The sequence below is a fragment of the Vicugna pacos genome, chromosome 4 (genome assembly GCF_048564905.1).
Source record: "Vicugna pacos chromosome 4, VicPac4, whole genome shotgun sequence".
Taxonomy (NCBI): domain Eukaryota; kingdom Metazoa; phylum Chordata; class Mammalia; order Artiodactyla; family Camelidae; genus Vicugna; species Vicugna pacos.
In genome coordinates, this window is record NC_132990.1 from 8053189 (window position 1) to 8079118 (window position 25930).

General features: G+C 42.0%; 1 protein-coding gene and 2 long non-coding RNA genes across 14 annotated transcripts; 2 read left to right on the top strand and 1 right to left on the bottom strand.

Moving 5' to 3' along the window:
* Positions 1 to 532: 532 nt before the first annotated feature.
* IDNK (IDNK gluconokinase) lies at positions 533 to 17538 on the bottom strand. 10 transcript variants are annotated; one of them, XM_072959213.1, is made up of 7 exons: positions 17412 to 17538; positions 17004 to 17034; positions 16523 to 16609; positions 7240 to 7283; positions 5300 to 5435; positions 1700 to 1821; positions 533 to 740 (listed from the first exon to the last, which is right to left on the bottom strand). In XM_072959213.1, exons 1-7 carry the CDS (start codon positions 17459 to 17461, stop codon positions 701 to 703), a joined length of 510 nt encoding a protein of 169 aa, XP_072815314.1. In that variant the 5' UTR covers positions 17462 to 17538; the 3' UTR covers positions 533 to 700. The 10 variants fall into 10 exon arrangements, with proteins under 10 accessions (XP_072815314.1, XP_031532442.2, XP_072815315.1 ...); XM_031676582.2 differs by having other exon boundaries at positions 533 to 744; XM_072959214.1 differs by lacking the exon at positions 533 to 740 and adding an exon at positions 2408 to 2549 and having other exon boundaries at positions 1707 to 1906.
* LOC140695977 (uncharacterized) lies at positions 5260 to 7080 on the top strand. Its single transcript, XR_012071851.1, has 3 exons — positions 5260 to 5343; positions 5898 to 5981; positions 6995 to 7080. It is a non-coding gene; the product is annotated as an uncharacterized lncRNA (long non-coding RNA).
* Positions 17539 to 17796: 258 nt separating the features above from the next.
* LOC140695976 (uncharacterized) lies at positions 17797 to 23223 on the top strand. Of its 3 annotated transcripts, none has more exons than XR_012071848.1 (3): positions 17797 to 17840; positions 18474 to 18655; positions 23113 to 23223. It is a non-coding gene; the product is annotated as an uncharacterized lncRNA (long non-coding RNA). The 3 variants fall into 3 exon arrangements; XR_012071849.1 differs by lacking the exon at positions 17797 to 17840 and adding an exon at positions 17879 to 18075; XR_012071850.1 differs by lacking the exon at positions 17797 to 17840 and adding an exon at positions 17879 to 18071.
* Positions 23224 to 25930: the final 2707 nt, after the last annotated feature.

Below are 25930 nucleotides of genomic sequence, written 5' to 3' on the forward strand. Positions count from 1 at the left end.
AGCTGCTTTTCCTTGTCAGTAGCAGTGGTACTTTCCCAGTCCATCTGAACTACTTTTTGTGGTCAACCCTTTCAGAAATAGAGGGAAAGCACCCCACTCTCAACATCATTGCTTCAGTGAAATTGAATAGAATGAGGTTGAGATTTTTTCCAGAGCTGGGATGGTGATGAAGCACATCCTCAGACTGTAATTCCAGTTTACACACGTTAACATTTGTGCTTCAGGCTCCCTAATTATAACATAAGTTGTCCCAGGTCCACAACCCAGGCTGTCTTGCTTACCACACTATGCTTAGAACAGAACTAGGCATACACAGGAGCTCCCAGTATAGTTTCCACTGGAAGACCAAAGCTAAATGTGGGCCCTAATTCTTCAATGGGATACATAGTAATTGCTGTGTATTCAAGCTAGATTTTTTTTAAAAAGCTATTCAGACCCATTTTCCTCTCCTTTCCACAGAGGGAAGGGAATTTCCACTGTGTTGTGGTTATCTAATGCTCCTTCATAACAAACTACTCCACAGCTTAGTGGCTTAGAGCAAAACCAGCCATTAATTTTATTCATGAATGAGCAGTTTGGCGAGGATTGGTGAATACTGCTGGAGCAAACTGACTGGGTCTGGAGATCTGGCTTTCAAGAGGGCTTGCTCACGTAGCTGTTTAACTGCTACGTGTTTTCATCTAGGAGTGCAGTCGGGGTCTCAGTTCCTGTCCACGTGGGCCTCTGCAGGGCTGCTTTCTCTTCCTCACAGCATGGTTGATAGGTTTCAAGAGCAAATATTTCAAGAAAAAGGAAAGCTTGTCAGTTTTTTGAAGTCTGGCCCCTCAACTACCCCAGTGCCATTTGTCCCGTATTCTGATGGTCATGCAGTCTTAGCTTGCCCAGATTTTAGGGTCATAGGCCCAGCTGCTTGCTGGGTACGATGTCATAGAATTTGTGGTTGTCTTAATCTACCACACACACTGTGATCCCTGAAGGGGAAAAATGTTGGAGGAGCACATTTTTGTTCTCCAGTGTTCACTCTCTCTCAAGGGAGAACTAGGGACTCAACTGCTTATTGAATGCTGTAGAAGGAACAGGGTACACCTGAGCGAGCACCCACCTTTGGCAAAACAGTCTGTCCAAAGGAAGCATGCATTCTAGTCGGCTGTCTTATTAGCATTTGGTAATAAGATTAGTGAGAAAGGCTCGGCTCTTGTGAGGGAGAAGAGAAGGCCTTTGATTTTCATTTTTGTTGAAAAATGTGGTAATACAGATATAACAAAATTTACTGTTGTAACCATTTAAAAATACGTAGTTCAGTGTTGTTTAAGTACATTCATTCAGTATTGTGTTACCATCACAATCATCCAGAACTTTTTGTCATCCCAAGAGGGAACCTCGTAGCCATTAAGCAGTCACCATTCCTCCCCTTATTACCCCAGCTCCTGGCAACCACTAATCTGCTTTCTGTCTCCTATGGATTTACCTATTCTGGATCATATAAATGAAATTATATAATACAGGCGTACCGCGGAGATTGTGTGGGTTCAGTTCCAGAGCACCTTAATAAAGCTAATGTTGCAATAAATTGAGTCCTATGAATTTTTTGGTTTCCCAGTGCATATAAAAGTTATGCTTACACTATACTGTAATCTATTAAGTATGCAATAGCATTATGTCTAAAACACAATGTGCATACCTTAATTAAAATACTTACTGCTGAAAAATGCTAGCCATCTGAGCTTCAGTGAGTTGTAATCGTTTTGCTGGTAGAGAGTCTTGCCTTGATGTTTGCTGCTGCTGACTGGTCAGGGTGGTGGCTGCTGAAGGTTGGGGTGGCTGTGGCATTGTTTTCCAGTAAGACAACAGTGAAGTTTGCTACATTGACCGACTCCTCCTTTCACAAGTGATGAGGTCTAGGGTCCTATTGAGCAATGGCCCATGACTTTTCAACCTTCATCCACAAAGTGAAATTAAAGTTCCCACAGCATCTAAGATTGCTTGCTGGGGGGAAAGCTCCACTGGAGAGATTCAAGATTACTTGGAAATCAGCTCCAGGCTAGATTTCACATGAGATTCTGTAGGGGTTGAAACATTGATGCCCAACCCAGCTTGTGGGCCTGACATCTAATCAATCAAATATTTCCTTGGTAATTATTGGGCATTCATTAATGCCCATAATAGTTAATATTCCAATCTCAATCATTTTAAATATACAGATTTATTACTCAGTGAATGGAGAATAAACCTGCATATTACAGTTTCAGAAAATTAAAATTTCTACTTGATGGTATCTTTAAGTCAGCCTATTTTAATTTCTCCCTTCTTGCACTCCTACCCACTGAAAAGTCTGCTCATCAGAGCAGTCTCTAGTGAAGCACAGGACACGAGTACTGGACCTCTGACGGCATGTGGTGACAGGTACCTTGTACGTGACCCAGTGCTGCACCGAGAGCCCAGCATTTTCGGGGTCCTGATTCCAGAGCCTGCTGTTGAGCAGGTTGTCCAGTCACCCTGGGCTTCAAGGACATCATCTCAGACTCTGCCTGATTTGACCTGGCCAAGGGCTGGGAAGCAGGGAGGAGGCCTATTAGAGCCCAAAGACTGAAGACTCACTCAGAAGGGGTTCCTAAGTTCCCACACAGAAGTTTCAGCCTCTGGCCTCAGATGCCAGGGGATGACAAGTAATACAAGAGCTAACATTTGTTGAACAGTTAGTATGTTGTGTTTCAGTCTCAGCACTTTGCATGTTATCTCAGTTCCCTTAACTTTATGAGGCAGGCGGTGACCCCATTTAATAGAAGAGGAGAATGTTTAAGCCAAACGTCTTTTCTGGTGGTGGGGAGTCCTACCAGAGGGTGTGTTACATGGTATTTGCAGGACTGAGGAAATCTTTGGTTGGCATCTATTTTTGAACCACTGCAAACATTTCTTACTTGCCCCTTCTTCCCAGGTCATAGAGGCTGGGCAGGGGTGTGGTCAGGGCTGGGTGGGGAGCAGCATTCCACTGCATCTGACCCAGAGATTTGGCCCTTGGCAACTAGATAGGGTTCTTAAGGGTGGGAGAGCAGTTTGTGCTTGTATGTCCCCCAGGGCCACAAGAGGGCAGTACTGGCCCACACTGCAGCCTCCCTCCCTGTGGCCATTCTTGGGAAGATCAGAGCCATGGTTCTCAGCCCCACCAGCATCTTTTTTTTTTTTTAAATAACTATTGTCTCATGCCCCCTTTGTCATCTTGAAGTGAGATTAATTCCTAATAAAACTTACCTAAGCAAATAATATGATACTTCAACTCTGAAGGGAGGAAAAAGGGAAAGTGACGTGTAAGAAACCAGTGGGTCTCAGTATGTGATGCTTGGACATGGCTACAGTAGATGAACACAGTAGAGTTAGTTTGGTGCTTTGCCCATCAGTAGATCACTGAGAATAAAGAATTAGAAATGCAGGTGGATGTAGATGGTTGTATTCCTGACAAATTGACTGTGACTTTCTGAAATAGTAAACAACTCTTAGTAAAGTTAAAACTAAAGTAGGATACCATTTTCCCTTTATTGCAGTCTTGGAAATTTCAGTATATATTAAAACTGCGAAAATGTTTTTATTTATATGTAATAGAGAGTTAGATTCAATGTTCCTATAATTATAAACAGCCTTTTTCGTTTGATCCTACTTGAAAGTCTAGCAGGATATCTGAAAATTCTTTCTTGTGAAGAACTGCCTTCACTGAGAACTGCAGCTGGTACCAGAGGATAGAAGATGCTCTGTCTTTCCACTCCAGCGTAGGTTCCCTGAGAGCCAGGGCTTTGTGTTACAGGTCCTCGAGCTCTCCACAACGCCCATCACAGCACTTAGCACAGACTCACCGAGTACACTGAGCTGAATGAGTCCTTTCTCTACACCTGAGGGTGACTCTCGTCTAGCCAGATTATCTTGACTGGTCAACTTTAGGACCTAGACCTTGAATATGAATGTTCACATAAACCTAAACCAGGCAGGAGGTACCCCAAATAGTCTGGTAGAGAGGAAGATCCAGGGCTTCCCATTTGTTTAGGCAAGGTCCATCCACCCAGAAGGGCCCTTTACTCTTTACATAGACATACTTTTTGCAGTTCCTGAGACAAAAAAAAGTATATCCTTGTGAAAGAAAACAGGTAATTGGTTCCAAACTCACTTTCTGGCCAGAACCAGCCAGTGGCCCTGGTTAGGATAGAAGGATAAGGAAGCTTCTTGGAGTCCCATGGGGGAAGGGCTCAAACCAACCTTTGCTGGCCGTGTTGCAGCTTTGCTAGCTGGTGCCTGGTAAGCTGTGTGTGAGCAACACACCATCACCTCCAGCCTCCCCACAGCCTCGCCGAACTGGCTGCCACCGGCACGTTGCTGCCCATTGGAAGGTTTTGTTTCAGGTTTGGGCCATAGCAACTCATGTTCCTTGCTCGCCTGCTTAGTGTCTATTTATGGCTTTTACAGCAGGGAGGTAGGTCGGCTGATAACCAGACTGGTAATCACAGGGCTTTCTATAAATGAGTGGGGGGCAGACTGAATGAGTGAGTCCTGCACTTCATTCAGTCAAGTTCCATGTCTCCAATTTTTTTTTAAACCATGAATTATTTATGCCTTTTATTTATCTTGAAATGATCCAAAGAGAGGATTAAGAGGTATGTGGTGTAACGTGACTTGCTAGTGAATGGTCAACTTTATACACATCTCTGCTCAACACCAGTCTACAGAGGGTGCTGAGGACAGTCAAGTTTCATTTATTTGAGTACAGCCATGATCAGAGATGTTCCAAATAAGGTCATGATTTACAGCATCAATTACAGAATTTCCTCTGATCATTTGATTGGATCACACAAATTTAAATTTCAATTAAAGCTGTGCTTTCAAATTTTCTTATCCTTTTCTCTGAATGTGCCAGAGCATGATGACAAGAGTACCACAAATTCCTAAAAATATACCCAAATGAGCGTATCTCAGCACACTGCCATTTGTTCACCTTAAGAAGAATCTAGAATACTTATCACCAAGGATACTGCAACATGGTTTGGGATGGGAGATTGAGATTTGTGCCTAATTCTATTTTGGACCACTGATAGAAAGGATTCTCACTTCATTTTAGAGTTTCCATAATTATAACAACTATCTCTGAAGGATTTCTGTCCACACTGATTTGCATGAAGTTTTCTGGAGCTGATGGGGGCTCCAGAGTATTGAACTGGGACTGCAGTAACTCAGGGGGCATAAAATGTCCTTTTCTTTTGAGTAAGCGTCCAGAGATGACCTCAAATGACCCAGTCAGATGAACCACAAGGAGCTTTACCTCAGCCGTCTTTTCTTCCTTTCCGGACTCATCACGCTTCAGAGGTGCACCGTCTTTTCCTTGTATTAAGATATCTCTGTATACTTTCTTCAGAGCTGAACAGGCTAGAACTACATGCTGTCCAGAGGCTACCTCTCTGTGGGGAGGAAAAAAAAGCAGGGAAGGAAGTAGGGGGAGATGCTAAAGAGTGAAGACATTTAAAATAATTGGTGTCAGGTCTAGTTTGAGGACTCCAAGTCCTAGTTCTCTGACAGTGGAAGGCGTTACGAATAGTGGCCAAGTATCAGGCAGTCCTGGTTTTGAGGTAAAGATCTTCAGCTAGTGAGCCATCTTGGGTAACGTTTTACCTCCCTGAGCATCAGTTTATCATCTGTTAAATGGGGCTGCTCAGAGTACCTGCCCATGGAACTGGTGAGGAAGTTTATCAAGGTGCCCGGCACACACTGCCGCTTGGTAGGATGTGGCTCAGCTGCCACTTGTGGACATGCGTGGCTGCCAGCAGGTGCCGGCACCCTACACACAGCTCAGCTCAGACTCTTCCTCAGGTGTTCAGTGATTTGAATTCCACAACTGGCTTCTCTCCATTCCTACTCTACAGTGTGCTGGAAGAGTCTGGGGAAGTTACCAGTGCAGAGCTGGAGAAAGCAGGAGAAAAGGGAGCATCAGTCCCTGTGAGGTCAAGGTGAGTGGGATGTGAGAAACTTCCAGGGATGCACTAAGGAAAAAAACCTGAGCCAGAAGTAGAGGTAAAGCGACAAGGCACCAATAAGAGAAATCCGGTGTGGTCCCAGACCGTACATGCGGGTGAGCCCTGCTCCCACCAAGCCCATGTGTACCGTCCCCGGGGCCAGGAAGGAACTGAGTAAAGGGGTGAAGGGCAAATGCTAGAGTGGGTACTTAATAGAAAGTTCAGTTCAAAACAGAATTCTGAAGGGGCCTGCCTTGATCTATGGCCAGTGTGGACCTAGTGGGTAGAGAGTCATCAGCAACAAACTTATGTCCCCGAGCCTTCCAGCTCTTCCCTCGGGCCATGAGTGAGAGCTTTTTTATTCTGAGCCTGGAGGTCTGTTATCTGCTCTCCTGAGGAGCTTCACTTCTGCTTCTATCACAGGTCAGTGTATTTGATCTCTGACAAGCCTATTTATGTTAGAGACCCGGGTGGGCAGGAGGTTTCAAACCCTGAAACCCTAAACCTTAATTAAAACCCTAAGCCCATACAAAGACAGGGCTGCCAGCCATGTCTGTGCAGTGTGGAAAAAGCAAACTGAATTTTAAATCATAAATATACTCCAATATCATATATGGCCCTGATGGTTTTAGACTTATAAAACTTGACTTTATCTTAGCAAGATTTAGAACCCATTCCCTGCAACTTCTTTATCCTCCGTGTCCCAACCAGGATTCCCAAGGCTCAGGCCCGCTGTTGGGTAGGGAAGACTTGGTTTGCTCGGAGGTGTGCTACAGAGCTGGACAACCCTGGTGGCCACTTATCTGTTGACTTACAGATGACCCCAGATCTTCGCAGTTGTCAGAACCTGAAGTAGGAGGGAAGTAACAGTGGTGGCTAAGATGTGGCTATGACAGTGCTGTCATCAGTTACTTTTTTCAGCACTTACTATATGTGTTAGGTATTGTTCACCTCACTAATTCCTCTCAACAATCTGTGAGTAGAAACTGTATTTGTTCCATTTTCAGATGAAGAAATAGGCTCTCGGAAGCCAGCAGCTGACCAAGACTCCCAGCGAGTAACAATGGGTTTGTCTAGAAGGTTGATTCCATTAGATTGTGTCAGTGGCTGATATGAAATCGTTGGTTACTTGATAGAGGCGCATTCCATCTCTGGGATCGGTTGGCTGTGATTTCAAGAGTGTTTTTTGCCCTGCACTTTCTGATGGGTTTTCTTTATTCATTGACTTGTCCAAGGCCTGATGCTCTCTTACCTTTGTAAAATGTCATGCAGGGTGCAGAGCCATGGAATCCTGTCCTGGAAAGAAAACAGACACACAGTGGCTTTTCTAGGTACTGTTTGTACAGAACATAGTTCATCGTGTTCTTCAGTGTTAAGGTCCAGAGAGGTCTCAGTGTTTTTGAGAAGTAGGCCATACTCAAGGCTGAAGGGTCAAGTCCCTGGGCATTTAAGCAAAAGCATCTTCCTAGTCCAAGCATCAGAGGCTCTTCTCACAATAAGAATTGCCCTAAAATGCCACTATGTAACTAACCCCCCCATCTCCATCTCCCCATTGTTAATATGTTTTCCCTGTTTCTGACAAGTTTACAAATCTTTTACTGAACTGCATGATTCTTTAGGTGCCTCTGAACTCAAATGCGGAGAAGTATTCACAGAAGCCCTTATATAAGTCAGCTGCCCCGATCCTATTTTTCAAACCTTCCAAAACAAAGCTCCTATAAAAGCATTATGAGAATTTTGTATTTTTCCAAAGAGAAGGCAGAGGAAGTTCACAAAGGACACCCTAGAGTGTTTCACAAAGAAATCCTCTTGGGATAAATATTGATTGGCCATAGTACATTAAAAAAACAAACCAAACTTTTTATTGTGGAAATTTTAAACATACACAGGAACAGACAAAATAGTACAAAACAAACTTTTATGGTGCTCATAACCCAGATCCAATAATTTTAAACTCACAGTCTGGTTTTATATCTGTCCCAACCATATCCTCACTCATGTCCCCATCCTTTATCACTGATGCATATTCAGAAAACATGATGCATCTTTAAAAGTCCATGCTCTTAAACATCTGACTACTCCCATTTTATTTAGGGTTTTTGCGTTTATATAATAGAGCTGACCTCCATTCTTTTCTTGTTCACATTAAATTTTGGTATCAAGGTTATAGTAGCTTCATAAAATAAGTAGGACGGCTTATAAGGGGGAACCATTGTGCGCTCTGTCCTGCCTCTGCTGCCCTTCCCCTCAGGCACCCAGTAAGGATGCAGTAAAAAGCTGGGAGGAGGGCACTCACCAAGAAGCTGACCATGCAGGCATCCTGATCTTGGACTGTCACCCTCAGAACTGTGAGAAACAAATGTCTATTGTTGAAGTCAACCTGTTATGGGTGTTTCGTTACAGCAGTCTGAGCTAAAACTCATCTGAAAAACTGTCTGGGCCTGGGGACTTTTTGAGGAGAGATCTCTGATTACAGATTAAATTTCTTTAATGAGCATTGTGTTACATGCAGCTTTTCTATTCTTGATTCAGTTTTGGTAACTGTAACATTTGAGATAGCAGGAAGCTGGATTCTAAAGCCAAATGCTTTAGAATCAGCATGGTTATATTTTTATTTGGGGGAAAAAAGCAGACTGTGTCCCTGAGCACTGTCTGTGCCATCAAATTACAGCCATCCAAAACTACTTTCCCACAGGAATTTATATTTTTCTACGAAAGTGTCCAATTTTACCTAAGTCTTTTTTTATTGTTCTTTTTTAAAAAAAATTGAAGTATCGTTGATCTACAATGTTGTGTAAGTTTCAGGTATACAGCAAAATGATTCAGTTATACACATATATATTCTTTTTCAGATTCTTTTCCATTATAGTTTACTACAAGATATTGAATAGAGTTCCCTGTGCTACACAGTAGGTCCTTACTGTTTATTTTATATGTAGTGGTATGTATATGTTATTTCCCAAGATTTCTAATTTATTTCTCCCGTCCCTTCTTTTCCCTTTGGTATATGTAAGTTTGTTCTCTATGTCTGAGTCGTTCTGTTTTATAAGTAAGTTCATTTGTCTCACTTTTTAAGATTCCACATGTAAGTGATATCATATGATAGTCTTTGTCTGATTTACTTCCCTTAATATGATAATCTCTAGGTCCATCCAATTTGCTGCAAATGGCATTATTTCCTTCTCTTTTATGGCTGAGTAATACTCCATTATATAGACATACAACATCTTCTTTATCCATTCATCTGTTGATGGACATTTAGACATTGCTTCTATGTCTTGGCTATTGTAAATAGTGCTGCTGTGAACATTGGGGTGCATGTCTCTTTTTGAAATAGAGTTTTCATCTTTTCCAGATATATGCCCAGGAGTAGGATTGCAGGATCATAGGGTAACTCTATTTTTAGTTTTTTAAGGAACCTTCATACTGTTCTCCATAGTGGCCGCACCAATTTACATTCCCACCAACAGTCTAGGAGGGTTCCTTTTTTTCCACACCCTGTCCAGCATTTATTATTTGTAGACTTTTTGATGATGGCCATTCTGACTGGTGTGAAGTGCTACCTCATTGTAGTTCCGATTTGCATTTCTCTACTAATTAGCAATATTGAGCATCTTTTCATGTGCCTGTTGGCCATCTGGATGTCTTTTTGGAGAAATGTCTATTTAGGCCTTCTGCTCATGTTTTAATTGGTTTTTTTTTTTTTTTTGATGTTGAGCAGTATGAGCTGTTTGTATATTTTGGAAATTAATCCCTTGTCAGTCTCATCACTTGCAAATATTTTCTCCCATTCCATAGGTTGTCTTTTCATTTTGTTTATGGTTTCCTTGGCTGTACAAAAGCTTTTAAGTTTAATTAAGTCTCATTTGTTTATCTTGTTGTATTTCCAGTACTCTAGGAGACAGATCCAAAAAAATATTGCTGTGATTTATGTCAAAGAGTGTTCTGTGTTTTCCTGTATGAGCTTTAGAGTATCTGGTCTTACATTTAGGTCTTTAATCCATTTTGAGTTTAACTGTGTGGGTTTATTTCTGGGCTTTCTGTTCTGTTCTACTGATCTATCTGTTTTTGTGGCAGTACCATACTGTTTTGATTACTGTAGCATTGTAGTATAGTCTGAAGTCAGGGAGCATAATTCCACCAGCTCCATTCTTCTTTCTCAAGATTATTTTGGCTAGTTGGGCTCTTTTGTGCTTCCATCCAAATTTTAAAAATATTTTGTTCTAGTTCTATGAAAAATGCCATTGGTAATTTGATAGGGACTGCATTGAATCTATAGATTGCTTGGGGTAGTATGGCCACATTCACAGTACTGATTCTTCCAAACCAAGAACACAGTATATCTTTTCATTTGTTTGTGTCATCTCCAATTCTTTTCATCAATGCCTTATATTTTGAGGTACCCCTAAGTTGGATGCATATAGATTTACAATTATTATTATCTACTTGGACTGATCCCTTGACCATTATGTAGTGTCCTTTTTGTCTCTTACAACAATCTTTATTTTAAAGTCTATTTTGTCTAAGCTTTCTTTTGATTTCCACTTGCATGGGATATATTTTTACACCCTCTCACTTTCAATCTGTATGTGTGTCTAGATCTGAGGTGCACCTCTCACAGGCAGCATATGTATGGGTCTTGTTTTTGTATCTTTTCAGCCAGTCTTTGTCTCTTGATTGGAGCATTAATTCATTTACATTAAGGTAATTATCGATAAGTATATTCTTACTGCCGTTTTGTTAATTGTTATGGATTTGTTTTTGTAGGTCTTTTTTCTCCTTCTTTTGTTTTCTTCTCTTGTGATTTGATGACTATCTTTAGTGGTATGTTTGGATTCCTCTTTGCTTTTTGTGTGTATATCTAATATATATGGTTTGTAGTTAACAGAGGTTTTGATATAGCAGTCATTATATATATACACATACATGATTGTTTTTAATTGTTAATCTCTTAATTTCAAATGCATTTTAAATACCCTGCACTTGTACTCTGCTCTCCTCACAATTACTGGTTTTGATATCATATTTTACATCTAATTGTTTTGTGTATCCCTTGTTTATTGTGGATACAGATGATTTTACTACTTTTGTCTTTTAATCTCCTTACTAGTTTGTGTGTGGATGATTTCCTACCTTTACTGTATGTTTGCCTTTATTGGTGAGCTTTTCCATTTCGTACGTTTCTTGTTTCTAGTTGTGCCCTTTTCTTTTCCAGCTAGAGAAGTTCCTTTAGCGTTGTTGTAAAGCTGGTTGGGTGGTGCTGAATTCTTTTAGCTTTTGATTGTCTGTAAAGCTTTTGATCGCCATCAAATCTGAAGGACAGCCTTGCTGGGTAGAGTATTCTTGGCTGTAGGTTTTTCCCTTTCATCACTTTAAATGTATCATGCCATTCACTCTCTTCTGGCCTGTAGAGTTTCTGCTGAAAAATCAGCAGGGAGTTCCTTTGTATGTTATTTGTTGCTTTTTCCTTGTTGCTTTTAATATTTTCTCTTTATTGTTAATTTTTGTCATTTTGATTACAGTGTGATTTGGTGGGTTCTTCTTTGGGTGACTTGTCTAAGTTCCTTTCTCTCCTCTATTCCTATTGTGCATAACCAAGCTTTTCTACTATATTCATGAACTAATGGGGATGAAAAAGAACACTGTTATTTATATGGTGATCTTTAAAAAAAATTTTTTTTAGCCTCCTGGCTATATTTTCTAAAACATTTCCTCTAACAGAAAGTTGCAACAGAGTAGGGTGACTGGAACTTGAAGACTCACCAGTCAGTAGGATGGGCTGTTTCCCAGCTAGGATCCAGTCCTACAAAGATGTGGTACCTTCAGGCCTGCAGGAAAGGCAGTGCAGGCCACATACTTGGTAAAGTGGTATACTTAGGATCAAGGGGACTAAGTGTTTTACATGCAAACAGAGTGTTTTACATGCAGATGTGGGCATCCAGCTTCAAGTTGCAGAAATGATGACACTTTGTGTGTGTGTGTATGTGTGTTTGATAATTGATTTGTTTAGATGTCAACTTTCATAAAGTTAAGGAGTCTTCTTAACAGCATATGGGGGCCAAAGTGAGGAACCTTCTTAAGCTCTTGGAAAAGGAAATAAGCTTGTTCTTAAAGGCTTTAAATTAAAGATCAACACTTAATAGAGAGGGGCAGAGATGAATAAACTCATCCAAAGGAGTAAGGATGACCCTCAGGCTAGCAAGACATCACTATGATTGAACCGCATATTTTTACACATATAAAGGAAGCATGTCTGTCCCAGTGAGGCTTGACGGATGTGAAAGCCCCGGGCAGGAGCCTCCACTGCAGATTTAAACACTGTCCAGAGGACATGGGGTTTTGGTCATAGGACTTTGAATATCATGTTCTCAGTAGCAAACTTCTTCCTATAAAGGGATTAGAAACCTTTAGAAACCTTAGCCCTAACTCTCCTACTCTTCTGATTGCATGTTCACTGAGAAGCCTGATTGTATGTCGGTTTCTGAGATCAGATCAATGTGAGTGTTACGAGCCATGTGGCAGTTAAATTTCTCCTGTAAGTTAATCGGCTGGCAGTTTTGGTTTTATGTAGGAACCTAGTGAACCTGGGGTTCCCATATGAGACATGAACCCATGTTCTATGTGTTGATAATATCAGGGGTTGAGCCTGCAAGACAGGGCCTGACTACCCTGGTCATTGAGCACTGGGGATATAAATACGAATGTTGCAGTCCCTGTCCTCAAAGGGGTGACAGCCCGATGATGGTGGATGATCAATTAAACTACCCACAGGGCAGTGAGGAGGGCTCAAGGAATTATACTAAGACGGGCTATGATAAGACAGTAGGGGAAGAGGTCAATTTTGATTAGACTCTAGGATAAAGAATAAAGAGGATTTCAACTGAAGCAGGGCCTACCAAGCAGTGGAAGGGCAAGACCAGGAGCATTAAAGCTGGTTTCCCAAGACTCTTGAGTAAATGGATGAGGGAGGAGCTTAGCACTGGTGAGCAGGAGGTGTGGGAGCTGATATGTGAAGAAGGTCAAGAGACACCATCAGGGATATGGTCAAGACCTTCAGTGACCTGCTAAGGAATTTGGACTTTATTGTCAGGGTCTTAGGGAGGACTTGGACACACGAGCTCCAAATTTTTGTATTCATTGACATTTGTGAAAAGGGAGTGATCAAAGATCTCCTTTTCACAAGTGCAGAAACTCGGGCAAAATGGAGGAGATATCACAGCAGATTCACTGAACTGTAGGTGTGAACAGTTACTACAGACAATATGATAACTTAGGAAAGTCGAACACAAAGTCTTAGGGAAAAGAAGAGGAAACAACATAAACCAAAGAGTATTTCTACTTGCTGGATCTGATGTTCTAGGTCACCTCATTTCTGATAGTCCCTACATGCAGGGATGTGGCGGGGAAAGGGTACTCCCAGCCCCCAACCTAGTGCTCAGGCACTTAGGGGTAAATCAGAGCATCATGAGGACAGAGAAAGCTTCCTTGGCCCAAGAGTCCAGTGATCTGATGAAAACATCTAGGGAAGCAGTGTCTTCTGGAAGGGGACAATGGTTGAAGCTTGGAGGAACAGATGGAAGAGGAGAGTATTTGGCATTACTGAGGGAGGCAAAGAGAGGGCAAAGAAAGTGGGAGGGGGGCAGAAGGTGCCATGGATGAGTTTTATCTGGTGCAAAAGTGAACGTAAACCCACAGAGGAAAGAATGCATGTAAAAATAATATGTACCCCAAAAAAGAGGGTAAAAAAGTCAAATTCAGTTAGCAGATATTTTTGGAAGATGAAACCAAGAGTGATGTATTCTGTAAAAGAATTTTTCAACACTGGTCAAATTTTCTATACAGGATAAGCACTATATTTATAATCAGGAAAAATTCTCAAAAACTCCTGTTTCAGATAGACTTTGAGGGTGGAGTCTGTTCACGTGTCACTGTGGGCCGCCAGGACAGTATGGACCTGGCGCATAGAGGAGACTCACTGACTGGCAGCTTGAAAATTCTTTGTAATTTTTATTATCACCATCATGCTAATACTGTATCTCAGCCTGGTGGCATATCTTTCAACACCAGCGCTGTCCAACAGAGCTTTCTGCCCTGATGGAAATGTTCTCTATCTGTGCCATCTGTGTTAATACCCACCAGACACATGTGGTTACTGAACGCTTGAAATGTCACAATGCAACCTAGGAACTGGGGTTTATTTACATTTAAGTGAAATTTAACTGAAATAGCCTTAAGGAGCCGTTGGTACATTTAACTCAGGTTCTTTCCTTTCAAATCTAAGCCTTCTGAGCACAAAACCGTCCCCAAACTCTCCTCAGACTCTCTACCCCAAGACAAACCTGTGTCTCTGCCTCCATCACTCTACTGATCTTCAGTCCAGTATCCTGAAGGTGAGGCTGGTTGCTAGGGCAACCAGGAGGGCATTGGTGCTAGCCAAGCTATGACCCACCCTTCACTCTTAGATTTGCTGTGCTCTTGTGAAAAATGTAAACCATCTGCCATTCTACCCCTTTCTCTCCCTGTTCTGCTTCTCTCTAAATTCAAGCTAACTTGTACAGCTTCCCCTAAATATATTTAGTAACTCGTTATGTTTCTTCCAGTAACTGATAACCTTTTCTTTTGCACAGTAAATTCCTCTCCTGAATTCTACTCCCCACCCTATCCCCTTCCATACTGCCCACTTAACAAACCTCACTGGTGAACAAGGGGAAAGATGTTTAAATGCCATTTTAAAATCCATCCACTTGGGTTGCTTTACTTCCTTAATTTTCATTTGCACTCACCAAGGAGAAAAATACACTGACACTGGCACAATCACATTTTACACACTACACTGAAATGGTTTATGTTACATGTATGTATATATAGATGTGATGTGAGCAACAACAATATGAAGTGATATTTACTAAAGCTTCAGGCATGTCTCTGCACATTTTTTTATATTATCTCATTTAATCCTACCAAGAACCCAATGAAATAGGTCCTGCCAACATCCCTGCTTCACAGGAGGAAAATAAGGCACAGAGAGATTAAGCCATTGCCAAAGATCACACAAGCTCAGTGGTGGGGCCAGGTTATCTATATTATGTGTCTTATCTTTAATAAACATCATTATTATGTTTAATTAATTATCTGTATCTCTTTTAGGGTTCCCTCTCCCTACCTATTCAAGTTTTGATGGTTCAAGGCTTGAACCATCGCAAACTCAAGCTGCATTCCCTGAAACAAAAAGTGCACCCTCAGAATGCTCTAGAATTATACCTCATGTGGTTTTATGACTCCAGAGCTTCAAGGCAGGACAAAGAGAAAACAGTGGGACGTAACTGGGGGTGAGCCAACATCACCGAAAATGAAAACACCAGTGTTGCCCTTTGGCCAGTTCCATTCTGTACCTCCCCTTTGCACACCCTTGGCACGTGTGCCTGGATGGGACCCTGCTCTCAGCTGCTCTGTGGACCCAGCCCTCCACTCTGCCCTCACAGTCTCTCCTGAGTCACAGTCAGTCACGCCATGAATCTATAGTTTGTGACTCTGATTTGAGAGAGACTTCCCAGGAAAGGGCCTCATGACAGTGCATAAAGGAATGAGGTGCTACTCATTCATTCATTCACTTACAAATATGCCACAGGTATTTTCTGATATTTACTGGGGATATACAGTGCTTAATAGAAATGGCCAGTCTCTGCCCTTTTGGAGGTAAAATTTAGCTGCAGAGATAAATATTAATCAAATTCTCACTCCATCAAATGCCACGTTGCAATTGGGCCAAGGATGATAAGGGATCTTGTGCCATGAGAATTTATTACAGGAGGTTTTACCTAGTAAGTCAGGGAGAGCTTCCCTGAGGAAGGGGCAGGGGAACTGAGGTGGGCAGCATCAGCAGGGTAACAGAAGAAAGGGGAAGTGTATTCCACACAGTGGGACCAGCAGACTCAAAGGCCCGGCAGGAAGGAGCATGGAGGTAGGAGTGATTGAAAGGGGCCATGGGTGGCTCCAGTGGAGACAGTAGGGGGGGACACCCAAAGGGACTGAATAGGGCATGGTCAGTCCAGCCTGACTGTGCATGTGCAGGAGTTTAGGTGTTTGGTCTTGACCCTGAGATCAGTGGGAGACCTCCAGGGAGCCAGATTTGAGTTTGCAAAGATCTCTGTAGCTTTGGGGTGGATGCCAGGGTCTGGTGAGGTGGTCGGCTGACAGGTCCTGGGAAGAGAAGATGCACTTCCTTACATATGAGGCATGGGGGAGCCTCTGCTCCCTCAGGGATTACATTCTGCAGATTACAATCCTTCAGCAAAGGGTTTTTGGAAGATCCTGCCAAGCTGGGGCAGAGGGTGGCATCACTCCTGACTCTGAGTTTAGACAGTTCAGGGCCAAAGCTAACATACATGGCAGGCCTGCTATGCACGTGGCTTTCAGAGCACTGTCCACGAGTTATCTCATGACTCAGGAACTCCTGCATCAAGCACTGCAGGGATCTCAACCTGCGTCACCCAGCTGGAACATAGGTGCTGGAAAGTGAAAACAATGAAGCTTACCTGGTCACTCAGAGGTATCCCTTTTCCCATCTTCTGTAGATTTTCCTCTGGGTGATAGTCATCAGCATCGTAGAATTTCCATCCCAGCTTTAAAAACAAAGTGAAAGTATGTATATGGCAGGTAGGGTGGACCATGGGACAGCCACTTGGGGTTACTAACACAAACGGGCTGGTGTAGAAACACCACCACCACCCTCTTGCCCACCAGCCCGAGGATACCCCTCTCCCCACCGAGGTGCAGGGGTTTGTAACGCTGCCTCATTATCCCTGCTCTCTGGGCTGCTTCAGATCCTTTTTTTTTTTTATCCATCACTATTTATAATCACCGAGAAGAAAAAATTGCTCCATTAGGTTTCACAAGCTGCATGTGTCTGTGCCGAGTTTACAAACCAGTCAGGCCAGAAGAAAGGGTGGAGGAAAGGGAGAGAAGCAACAAGACAACATGATGGGACTCGCGACTGGGAGGCATTAGAATGATTACCTCGGATGCCAGCAGGGCGCCGACAGTCGATCTGTGGAGAGAACACAGATATTCATGGGACTGCCCTTTCCCACCCCGTTTGGTGCCTCCTTCCATCTGAGAAGCCCTGAGAAGTAGAGGGGTACCCACCAGGGTTAAATACCAACAACTTATGATACTGAAGCAGTGAGATGGATGCTCTTGACCCTGGAGTCTAGAGCATGACTTTAGTTTTCTCCACGCGCTCCAAGGCGAGCAGACTGGAAAGTAGGGAGAGGGAGCAGGTGCCCGGGTTTCAGTTTCCTCATCAGCAAAGGGAAAGGAGGGGCGCTCCCCAGGGTCCTCCCATCCCCGAGAGTCCGGAACGGCTGCAGCTTTGGCCGCCGCCTCCCCACTTCGCCTCCCGCGCCCCGGCCCGCCGGAACCTACTTCCCGGAGCCGCTCACTCCCATCACTAGCACCGCGCCGGGCGCCGCCATCGCCCAGGCTCGGGATCCTTCGCGCCGCCTTCCCGGGCGGCCCGCCCCGCCTTCCCGGCCACGGGGGGCGGAGCCGCGTGACTCCGCCCTCCCCGCGCGGGCAGACCCCGCCCCCCGGCCGAGACCCCGCCCCTACAACTCCCCTACACCCCCACCCCCACCCCGCCCCTTCCCTGGAGACACCCGGCCCCTCAGCCGCCCCGCCGCGCCCCTCCCAGGCCCAGCGCCCAGGCCGGCCCCGCACGGCCGCCAGCGCCTGGTCCCCGGCGGACGCTCCCCGCCTCAGCGCCGAGACCCCGCCCCCCAGCGCTCTGCGGCCTCCCCGCCTCCCCGCCCCGCCCCGCCCCGCCCGCTGCGCCCCCGCGCCCGCGGCCCGCCGGTAAGTGGAGCGTCCGGCCCTCAGGCCCGCCACTCGCGGTCCCTCTCGGCAGCAGAGGAGCCTCGTCCTTGCAGGCCGGGCCCTCCTGAACCTCCTCCACCGCTGGAAAGCGCTTTTATTAATTTTTTAAAATGTTGTAAAAAGAATAAGGAGAAAATAAATTCACGCTCTCCCGCACCGTGAGGCAACAAGCAGCCAGTCCCAAAATGATTCGCCCTCCCATGTAGATAAGTGGGTATGAATATTTTATGAAATTTGGCATCATAGTGTACACAGTGTTTTGTAACCTGGCAGTTAGTCACAATAATATGAGGCAGGTATCTCGGTGTCAAATAGACTGGACCATAGTGGCACATGTCATGGCTCCGCTACTTAATCTGGTTCCTGTTCTCAGGTAAATTAGTTAAGGGGAAGAAGCACCCCTTTAAAGGGCCCTTTCGCTTTAAAACAATGTGTTAATTATGTGCCATTTAAAGTATTTGATTAAAAGTACTTCCAACGACATTCTGCCCAAACTCCTTTGTTACTCAAGTTTATATTACTCTGTGTCCTTGAAAACAATAAAGCTGACATAAAAGCATTTATCTAATGAATATTGCAATTACCCCTGCACTGACTTTTTTTCTTACCTAGAGTGGGTGACACTTCAGGGTTTCTGGATCGAGTTGTACGGATGAAGAAACTGAGGCTTGGAGAGACGAGGTCACTTGACTAAGGTCTTAAGTTCAGCTGTGGCCACTTAACATTTCTTGACCATCTGCCGTCTGCAGGACTTCAAAGGTGAATACTGTCACCCTCCAGGTGCTCCCAGGCAGGTAGGGGGATAGATGTGTAAGCATTGCTGTGATTAGTCTCTGCTTTACCAGCTCAGGCAAAAAAAATAAAATAATTCACATTTCTTTCAAAGTTCAAATCAGAATGATTAGCAGAAAGTCTGGCTTTTCTCCCCAGATTTTCCTCCTAAAATATTTCCAAGCACCTTAAATTTCTGTACTAGTCAGGGTGGTGGCAGGAAACAGCACAACTCAAGTTGGGTCATCTGAAAAGGGTTCAACAAAGGGATTATTAACTGAGATGCTGGTGAGGTCAGTTAAAGCAATGACGGTGTCCTGGTCTTAGTAACTCGGGGTGTGTGAGAGGGTGATGGAAGGGAGCCTCTACTGGACTGGGGTAAGGAGAGAGAGCGCTGTGTGGATAGAGGTGTCTGACGGGAAATGTGGCCTTTGGAAGAGAGATGGATACCCCTTGTTGACCCAACAGGGACAGAATCAGGACAATGAACAACCTCTCCTCCCCTTCTTCTGCCCTCTGATCTCCTGCTAGTGGCCACCCCTCACTGGCCAATCCTAACTAGAAGGCAGAGAGCTAGGGGTCTGCTGAGTTGGCCCATGCATGCCAGTCCCCCCGGCAAAGAGCAGGGAAGAGAACGTTGTAGACTATATCTGGTGGGGTAGAGGAAAGATATTCAACACTTTTGTTCTCAAGTCAGTGAACCAATCCTCTTGTGCTTGCCCCCAGGACAGCAGAGTTCAGAGGTGCCCCTAAGAGCTGAATTTCACTTTTTTTTTTCTGACACCTGCTGGTCCTGGTTGTCTCAGAGTTTCTCAGCTGTTACTAATGGGCAACCCTGAGCCCCAGCATTGGTCTGCTATTAGGTCCTGTCTGTCTACTGCAGTACTGCTGTACCAGCTGAGGCACCGTGCCCTGCAAACCTGAAGAGACCTTGAGTGAGGCACTGCTTCCTGCATGCATTACTATAGAGACCCAAGTCAGCCTGCACCGTGAGTCCTATCTAGTAATGGTGGCCGTGGAAAGACTCCTGTATGCAGCTGCCCATTACACAGGGGTTAGATGAGGTGCAGGGGGGCGCATCTTCTCTTAATGCGCACAGACACCCCCCTGGGGAGAAAGCAGCTACCAGGGTGGCTGGGTAGGGCAGATGATTCCTTAAAAGTAGCCTCACATCTGAAGTGTCTTATTAAGAAGAGGTTACCTCTGTAACCTCTTCCTTTCCAGATGAATTCTTGATCTTGGCTTAATTTTGAGAATTAAAGCAGATGCACAGGAGAGCCCTGCAGACCAAATCCCAGGTCTTAAGCAAGCCCAAAAGTCGTCTGTTATACATCTTCTGGAAGTATTGGTTATATGCTTGCTTTACATCTTCATAACTAAAAAGAGTCACCCAAAGGGCCCAGAACAAAGTTTGCACAAAGACAAATAATTTTAGCTACCTCAGTAGATACAGAACAAGCATTTGACAAAATTTAACATCTCTTCATGGTCACCATACTCAACAAATTAGCAATAGCAAATCCTCAACCTGATAAAGAGCATATGTGGAACCCCACAGCAAGTCTTCTACTTAGTGGTAAAGGACTGAATGTTTCCCCCATGATCAGGAACAAGCAAGGATGTCTGTTCTCACCCCTTCCATTTAACATTCTACTGGAGGTTCTGGCCAGGGCAATTAGACAAGAAAAAAAAAAAGGCATCAACATTGGAAAGGAATAAGTAAAATTATTATTTCCAGATGGCATGATGTTGTATACAGGAAATTCTAAGGTGTCTACAGTGACCCTATTAGAACTAATGAACAAGTCCGGCAAGGTTGCAGGCTACAAGATCTACATACAAAAAGCAACGTATTTCTATACACCAGCAGTGAATAATCTGAAAATGAAATTAAGAAGACAAACTCCATTTACAACAGCATCAAAAAGAACAAAATAAGGAGGAAAATTTTCAATAAAAGAAGTACAAAACCTGTACTTTGAAGATGTATATATGGGATGTGAGGAATTGAGAATACTCACCCTCCTTTGGGAATAATGTAAATTTGTGTTGCCGCTCTTGAAAGATAGCCTGGCATGATAGAGTAGAACTGAATAGGCATATCCCATGCAATTCTGCAGTTTCGTTCCTAGACTAACACTCCTGGACATATGTACATAAAAGTACAAGAAGTTGTGTTCATAATAGCCCCAAACTGGAAACAACCTGAATATCCATCAGTGATAAGGTGGTTTAATAAGTCATTGCATATTCAAGCAATGAAACACTGTAGAGCCAATAATATGAAGTACAGCTACAAAAGCATATCAAAACCAAAATGCTGATTAGAAGAATTAAATCTGTGCAATTCCCAGTTACAGAAAGTTTAAAGAAAAAATTAAGCAATACACTTACAGTCTGAGGATGCATATACATATAATAAAACTATGCAGAAAAGCAAGAGAATGATTAAACTAAAAGTCTAGATGATGGGTGTCAGAAGGGGCACAAAACATCTTCTGGTGAACTGGCAATATTCTATTTCTTAACCTAGATATTGGATAGTATGATGGTTAATTTTATGTGTCAACTTGGCTAGGATAAGAGATGCCCAGATAGCTTGTAAAACATTATTTATGGGTGTTTTTGTGTGGTGAGGGGGCGGTTCCAGAAAAGAATAGCATTTTAATTGATAATAAAGTGATGGCCCTCACCAGTGTGGTGGGCATCATCCAATCCACTGAGGGCCCAAACAGAACAACGGGGAGGAAGGGTGAATTTTCTTTCTCTGCAGAGCTGGGATGTCCACCTTCTCCTACCCTCGGACATCGGGCTCTTGCTTCTCAGGCCTTTGGGCTGGAACTATGCCACTGCCTTTCCTGGACCTCCAGCTTGCAGACAGCAGATCATGGTAGCAGATCTCAGCCTCCATAATTGCATGGGCCAATAATAAATCTCCTTCTTTGTATCTATATATTTCCTGTTGGCTCTGTTTCTCTGGAGAACCCTGACTAGTACAGATACACAGGTGTTTTATTTTATTCTTTTACTTTAAATTGTACATACACATCTTATATGCTTCTGTATGTATGATTTATCATGTGCACACACAATTGGGATCTTTCCTGCTTAATTTACAAGCACTAGTGGCAGTGAGGGACTCAGGAAAGTGAGCTGGTGAAGCAGGAGTGCGTACTGTCTGATATGCTAAGAATCTAAATTGACCTTGACTTTCATCTCCTCCAGCTTGATTTACTCCTTAACCGGCTGCTAGTGTTTCTGCTGACATGGTAACTATCTCTGACACCAGTGACATTGCACAGTGCTCCCTCACTAGTATCAGTTTGTGACTTCATTCCACTAAATAAGAATTACATTTTAGTTAAAATCAGATCCACTTTAAAACAAAACAGAAATACTATTTTGCTTATTTTTTTATCATGTCTCTAATTCTTCTATCTCCTCTATGAGTGGCCAGTTGATTCAGACTATTTATTTATTTATCTGTTTATCTGTTTATTTATCTATTTTCATTTTAAGAACCGAATCAATTTTATAAATCATTTTGGTACATTATTCACATTGTGCATTTCTCATCACATAGTTATTTCTTAAAAAATTTTATAAATGACCATTGAGTTGTGGTCAAAAAAATTCACAGAGATTTCCCACATGTTATAGTTAACTCCAGAGACACTTCTTCAAATAATATTTACAACTTAAAACAAGTACATTATTTTGCTGTGATAAATTATTGGTTTCGTACTCATTTTAGTTTATAAATATGTCTTTGTTTTCTAATTGTTGTGTACTAGAAATTTCTTCAATAATTCTTCCATGATTGGTCCAAGTGACATCCTCAAGTACTTGATAAAAACGTTATACAGGTTTTGTCCAGTTACCAAGACAGCAAAAGACTCCCAAGGACTTATTATTCTTTTGTTCTGCCTTTTGTCTTCTTTCATTTTTACTACTCTGGAAAGCTATATACTCTGTCTTATTTTAGTAATTTTCCTTAAAGTTTTAGCCTGCTTACTTAATTTTTTTTAATCTCTCTCTAACCCTTTCATTTTAAAGAGGTTAACATTTTATAGTTTCTCTAAATATTTCTTACCGCTTCACAGATAATGTGATTTTTTTCCCAATGAAGCACAGAAAATAAGTGGCAGATACCTAGAGAACTGGTAGACTGTGAACTTAGATAATTTACCATTCACCTCTTGACTCTCACATTTTTTTGTTTCCATACTCATTAGAGGTATTGTTTCCTAAAAAAGTTGTTAAAATTCTAAAGTTCCTGATAAGTATTGCTGTCACTCCATTTCTCTGCCACTACACCGTGTTTACTTGCATTATTTAAACTGAATTCAGACAACACTTTAAATGATGACATGCACTACCTATTTCCCTCCCTCCCTCTCTCTCTTTCTCTTTCTTTCTTTCCTTGTGACATAGTCTGCAAACCCCTATGTCATAATTCTGAATTTTTTCCCCTCTTTAGGACCTCTAATGAATATTCAAGACACAAGTGGACCAAAATTTTCTGGTGAATAAAATATGTATTTGTCACACATCTTTAAATAATACAAAGAAAGCTGAATCTTAAAAAATTTTTCTGTCTGTATATATATTTTTATTGAAGTCTAGTCAGTTTACGATGTGTCAATTTCTGGTGTACAGCACAATGCTTCAGTCATACATGAATATACATATATTCGGTTTCATATTCTTTTTCATTATAGGTTACTACAAGATATTGAATATAGTTCCCTGGGCTATACAGTATGAACTTGTTGTGTACCTGTCTTATATATATTAGTATCTGCAAATCTCGAACTCCCAATTTATCCTTTCCCACTCCCTCCCTCACTGGTAACCATAAGTTTGTTTTCTATGTCTGTGAGTCTGTTTCATAAATAAGTTGGGCTTTTTTTTTTTTAGATTCCAAATATAAGTGATATCATACAGTATTTTTCTTTCTCTTTCTGCTTGCTTCACTTAGAATGACAATCTCCAGGTCCATCCATGTTGCTGCAAGTGGCATTATTTTATTATTTTATATGGCTGAGTAGTATTCCATTGTGTAAATATACCACAGCTTCTTTATCCAGTCACCTGTTGATGGACATTTAGGCTGTTTCCATGTCTTAGCTATTGTAAATAGTGCTGCTATGAACACTGGGGTACATGTATCATTTTGAAGTAAGGTTTCCTCTGGATATATGCCCAGGAGTGGGATTGCTGGATCATATAGTAAGTCTATTTTCAGTCTCGAGGAATCTCCATACTATTTTCCATGATGGCTGCACCAGACTGCATTCCCATCAACATGTAGGAGGGTTCCCTTTTCTCCACACTCTTTCTAACATTTATTGTTTGTGGACTTTTTGTTGACCATTCTGACTGATGTGAGGTGATGCCTCATTGTAGTTTTGATTGCATTTCTCTAATAATTAGTGATATTGAGCATTTTTTCATGTGCCTATTGGCCATGTGTATGTCTTCATTAGAGAATTGTTTAGGTCTTCTGCCCATGTTTAGATTGGGTTGTTTTTTTTTTCTTTTTTAAGTTGTATGAGCTATTTATATACTCTTGAAATTAAGCCCTTGTCAGTCTCATCTTTTGCAAATATTTTCTCCCATTCCATAGGTTGTCTTTTTGTCTTTGCTTATGGTTTCCTTTGCTGCGCAAAAGCTTATATGTTATTAGGTCCCATTTAAAAATTTTTGCTTTTTCTATTGCTTGAGTAGACTGCCCTAGGAGAACATTGCTAAGATTTATGTCAAATGTTTTCCCTATGTTTTCTTGTAAGAGGTTTATAGTGTCTTGTCTTATGTTTAAGTCTTTAAACCATTTTTGAGTTTATTTTTGTGTATGGTGTGATCCCAGTTTTGCCAACACCATTTGCTGAAGAGATTGTCTTTACTTCATGGTGTGTTCTTACCTCCTTTGTCAAAGATTAATTGACCAAAAGTTTGTGGGTTTATTTCTGGGCTCTCTATTCTGTTCCATTGATCTGAATCTTAGAAATTGATGATAAAAATGGTAATAGTCTCCTATTGATGGGAGGAATGGCATTGTTTGATATCTTTCATGAGGCAGCTCTATACGACTTGATGAAGCTGAAGTTTCAGGTTAAGTTCAACACCTCATTGGTTTATTTCCTTACACTTGACCTCTATGAATTTAGAGAACACAAATTCACAAAGATAAGTCATCAGGATGATAGCAAGTGCAGGAGGCTCTGTCAGATGGTGTTTGCTTGTTCAGAAATGATGACAGAGCTCACTGGTGAGCGCATTCAGATGCCAGCATGTCACACATATGTTGCCGCAGAGAAGGATCCCTATCCCAGTCGGGCTTCATTCAACCCTGGGAAGTTATTCTTCATGTTCTGTTACAAGAATTTGCATACGGTGTGAAAATATGTCCAACAACGGGCTTTAATTTTATTCTTGAACAAATGAAGAACCATTGACTGTTGGGAAAGAGCCCAACTCCACAATCAGTTGTTTGCACAGTTGTTCAGTTTTCTTAAGATATCCTGGTATCCTTTTTCTTCCATATTAAAACTTGAGAAATTTTGTCCCTGAAGGAATAGGTAAGACAAGTCTCTTGAGAACTATTAAGCAGGCCAATTGAAATAAGAAAAAACTATTCTTACTTTGCATTATTTGTATTATAAAATAATCTTTGTGTTGGAAAAGTGTTATGCCTGACATAGTTCACAAACAGTAAAAGAAACCAAAAAAAAAAATCCATTTTTGACTGCAGTTCAAATAGAAGCAGTCTCTTATCCTCAGTACAAAGTGATCTGAAAAAAAAGCAAAACCAAGTTCTCTAATCATGCATCTTTGAAAAAAGAATGGTAGTTTTCCTGTTCCCTGTGTTACATTTCAAAATTAATGGAGCTACCATTAAAGGATCACCCTTGGGCACACCACTTAAATAATTAGGCTTAGTTTCTTCTAAATAATGGGAGAGCATTTTTTTTAAATCTTCCTCCTAGTGTTGTTGAAATGAAGCTGAAAGCGTTTGTAAATTGCAAAATTTGATAAAAATATTGGTGGCATATATTAGTTGATATAAATTTAGGAGGAAACTGTTCAATGTGTATTCCTGTCTTAGCTACTATAGTAAATATTACTATATTACATTGAGTAACATGCTAGTGAGGTGAAATACTCCAAGATTAATTAAACAACATCTGTGAAGTGTCTGTACAACTTTAAAAAAATATAATGACTATTAAGAATGTAATAGGATGTTTGTGAAAATTGTGGTTTAATATTACATTTCAAATTTCTGAAATCAATGT

Bases quoted from the DNA above. Each gene is read 5' to 3' on its own strand.
- IDNK (XM_006209257.4), bottom strand. From the start codon at position 17,461: ATGGCGGCGCCCGGCGCGGTGCTAGTGATGGGAGTGAGCGGCTCCGGG. The intron at 17,035-17,411 runs GTAGGTTCCGGC...TTCTCTCCACAG, and splicing joins GGAGTGAGCGGCTCCGGGAA to ATCGACTGTCGGCGCCCTGC. The intron at 5,436-7,239 runs GTAAGAGAGCAT...TCCTCCCCACAG, and splicing joins CTGCATGACATTTTACAAAG to AGAGGTAGCCTCTGGACAGC.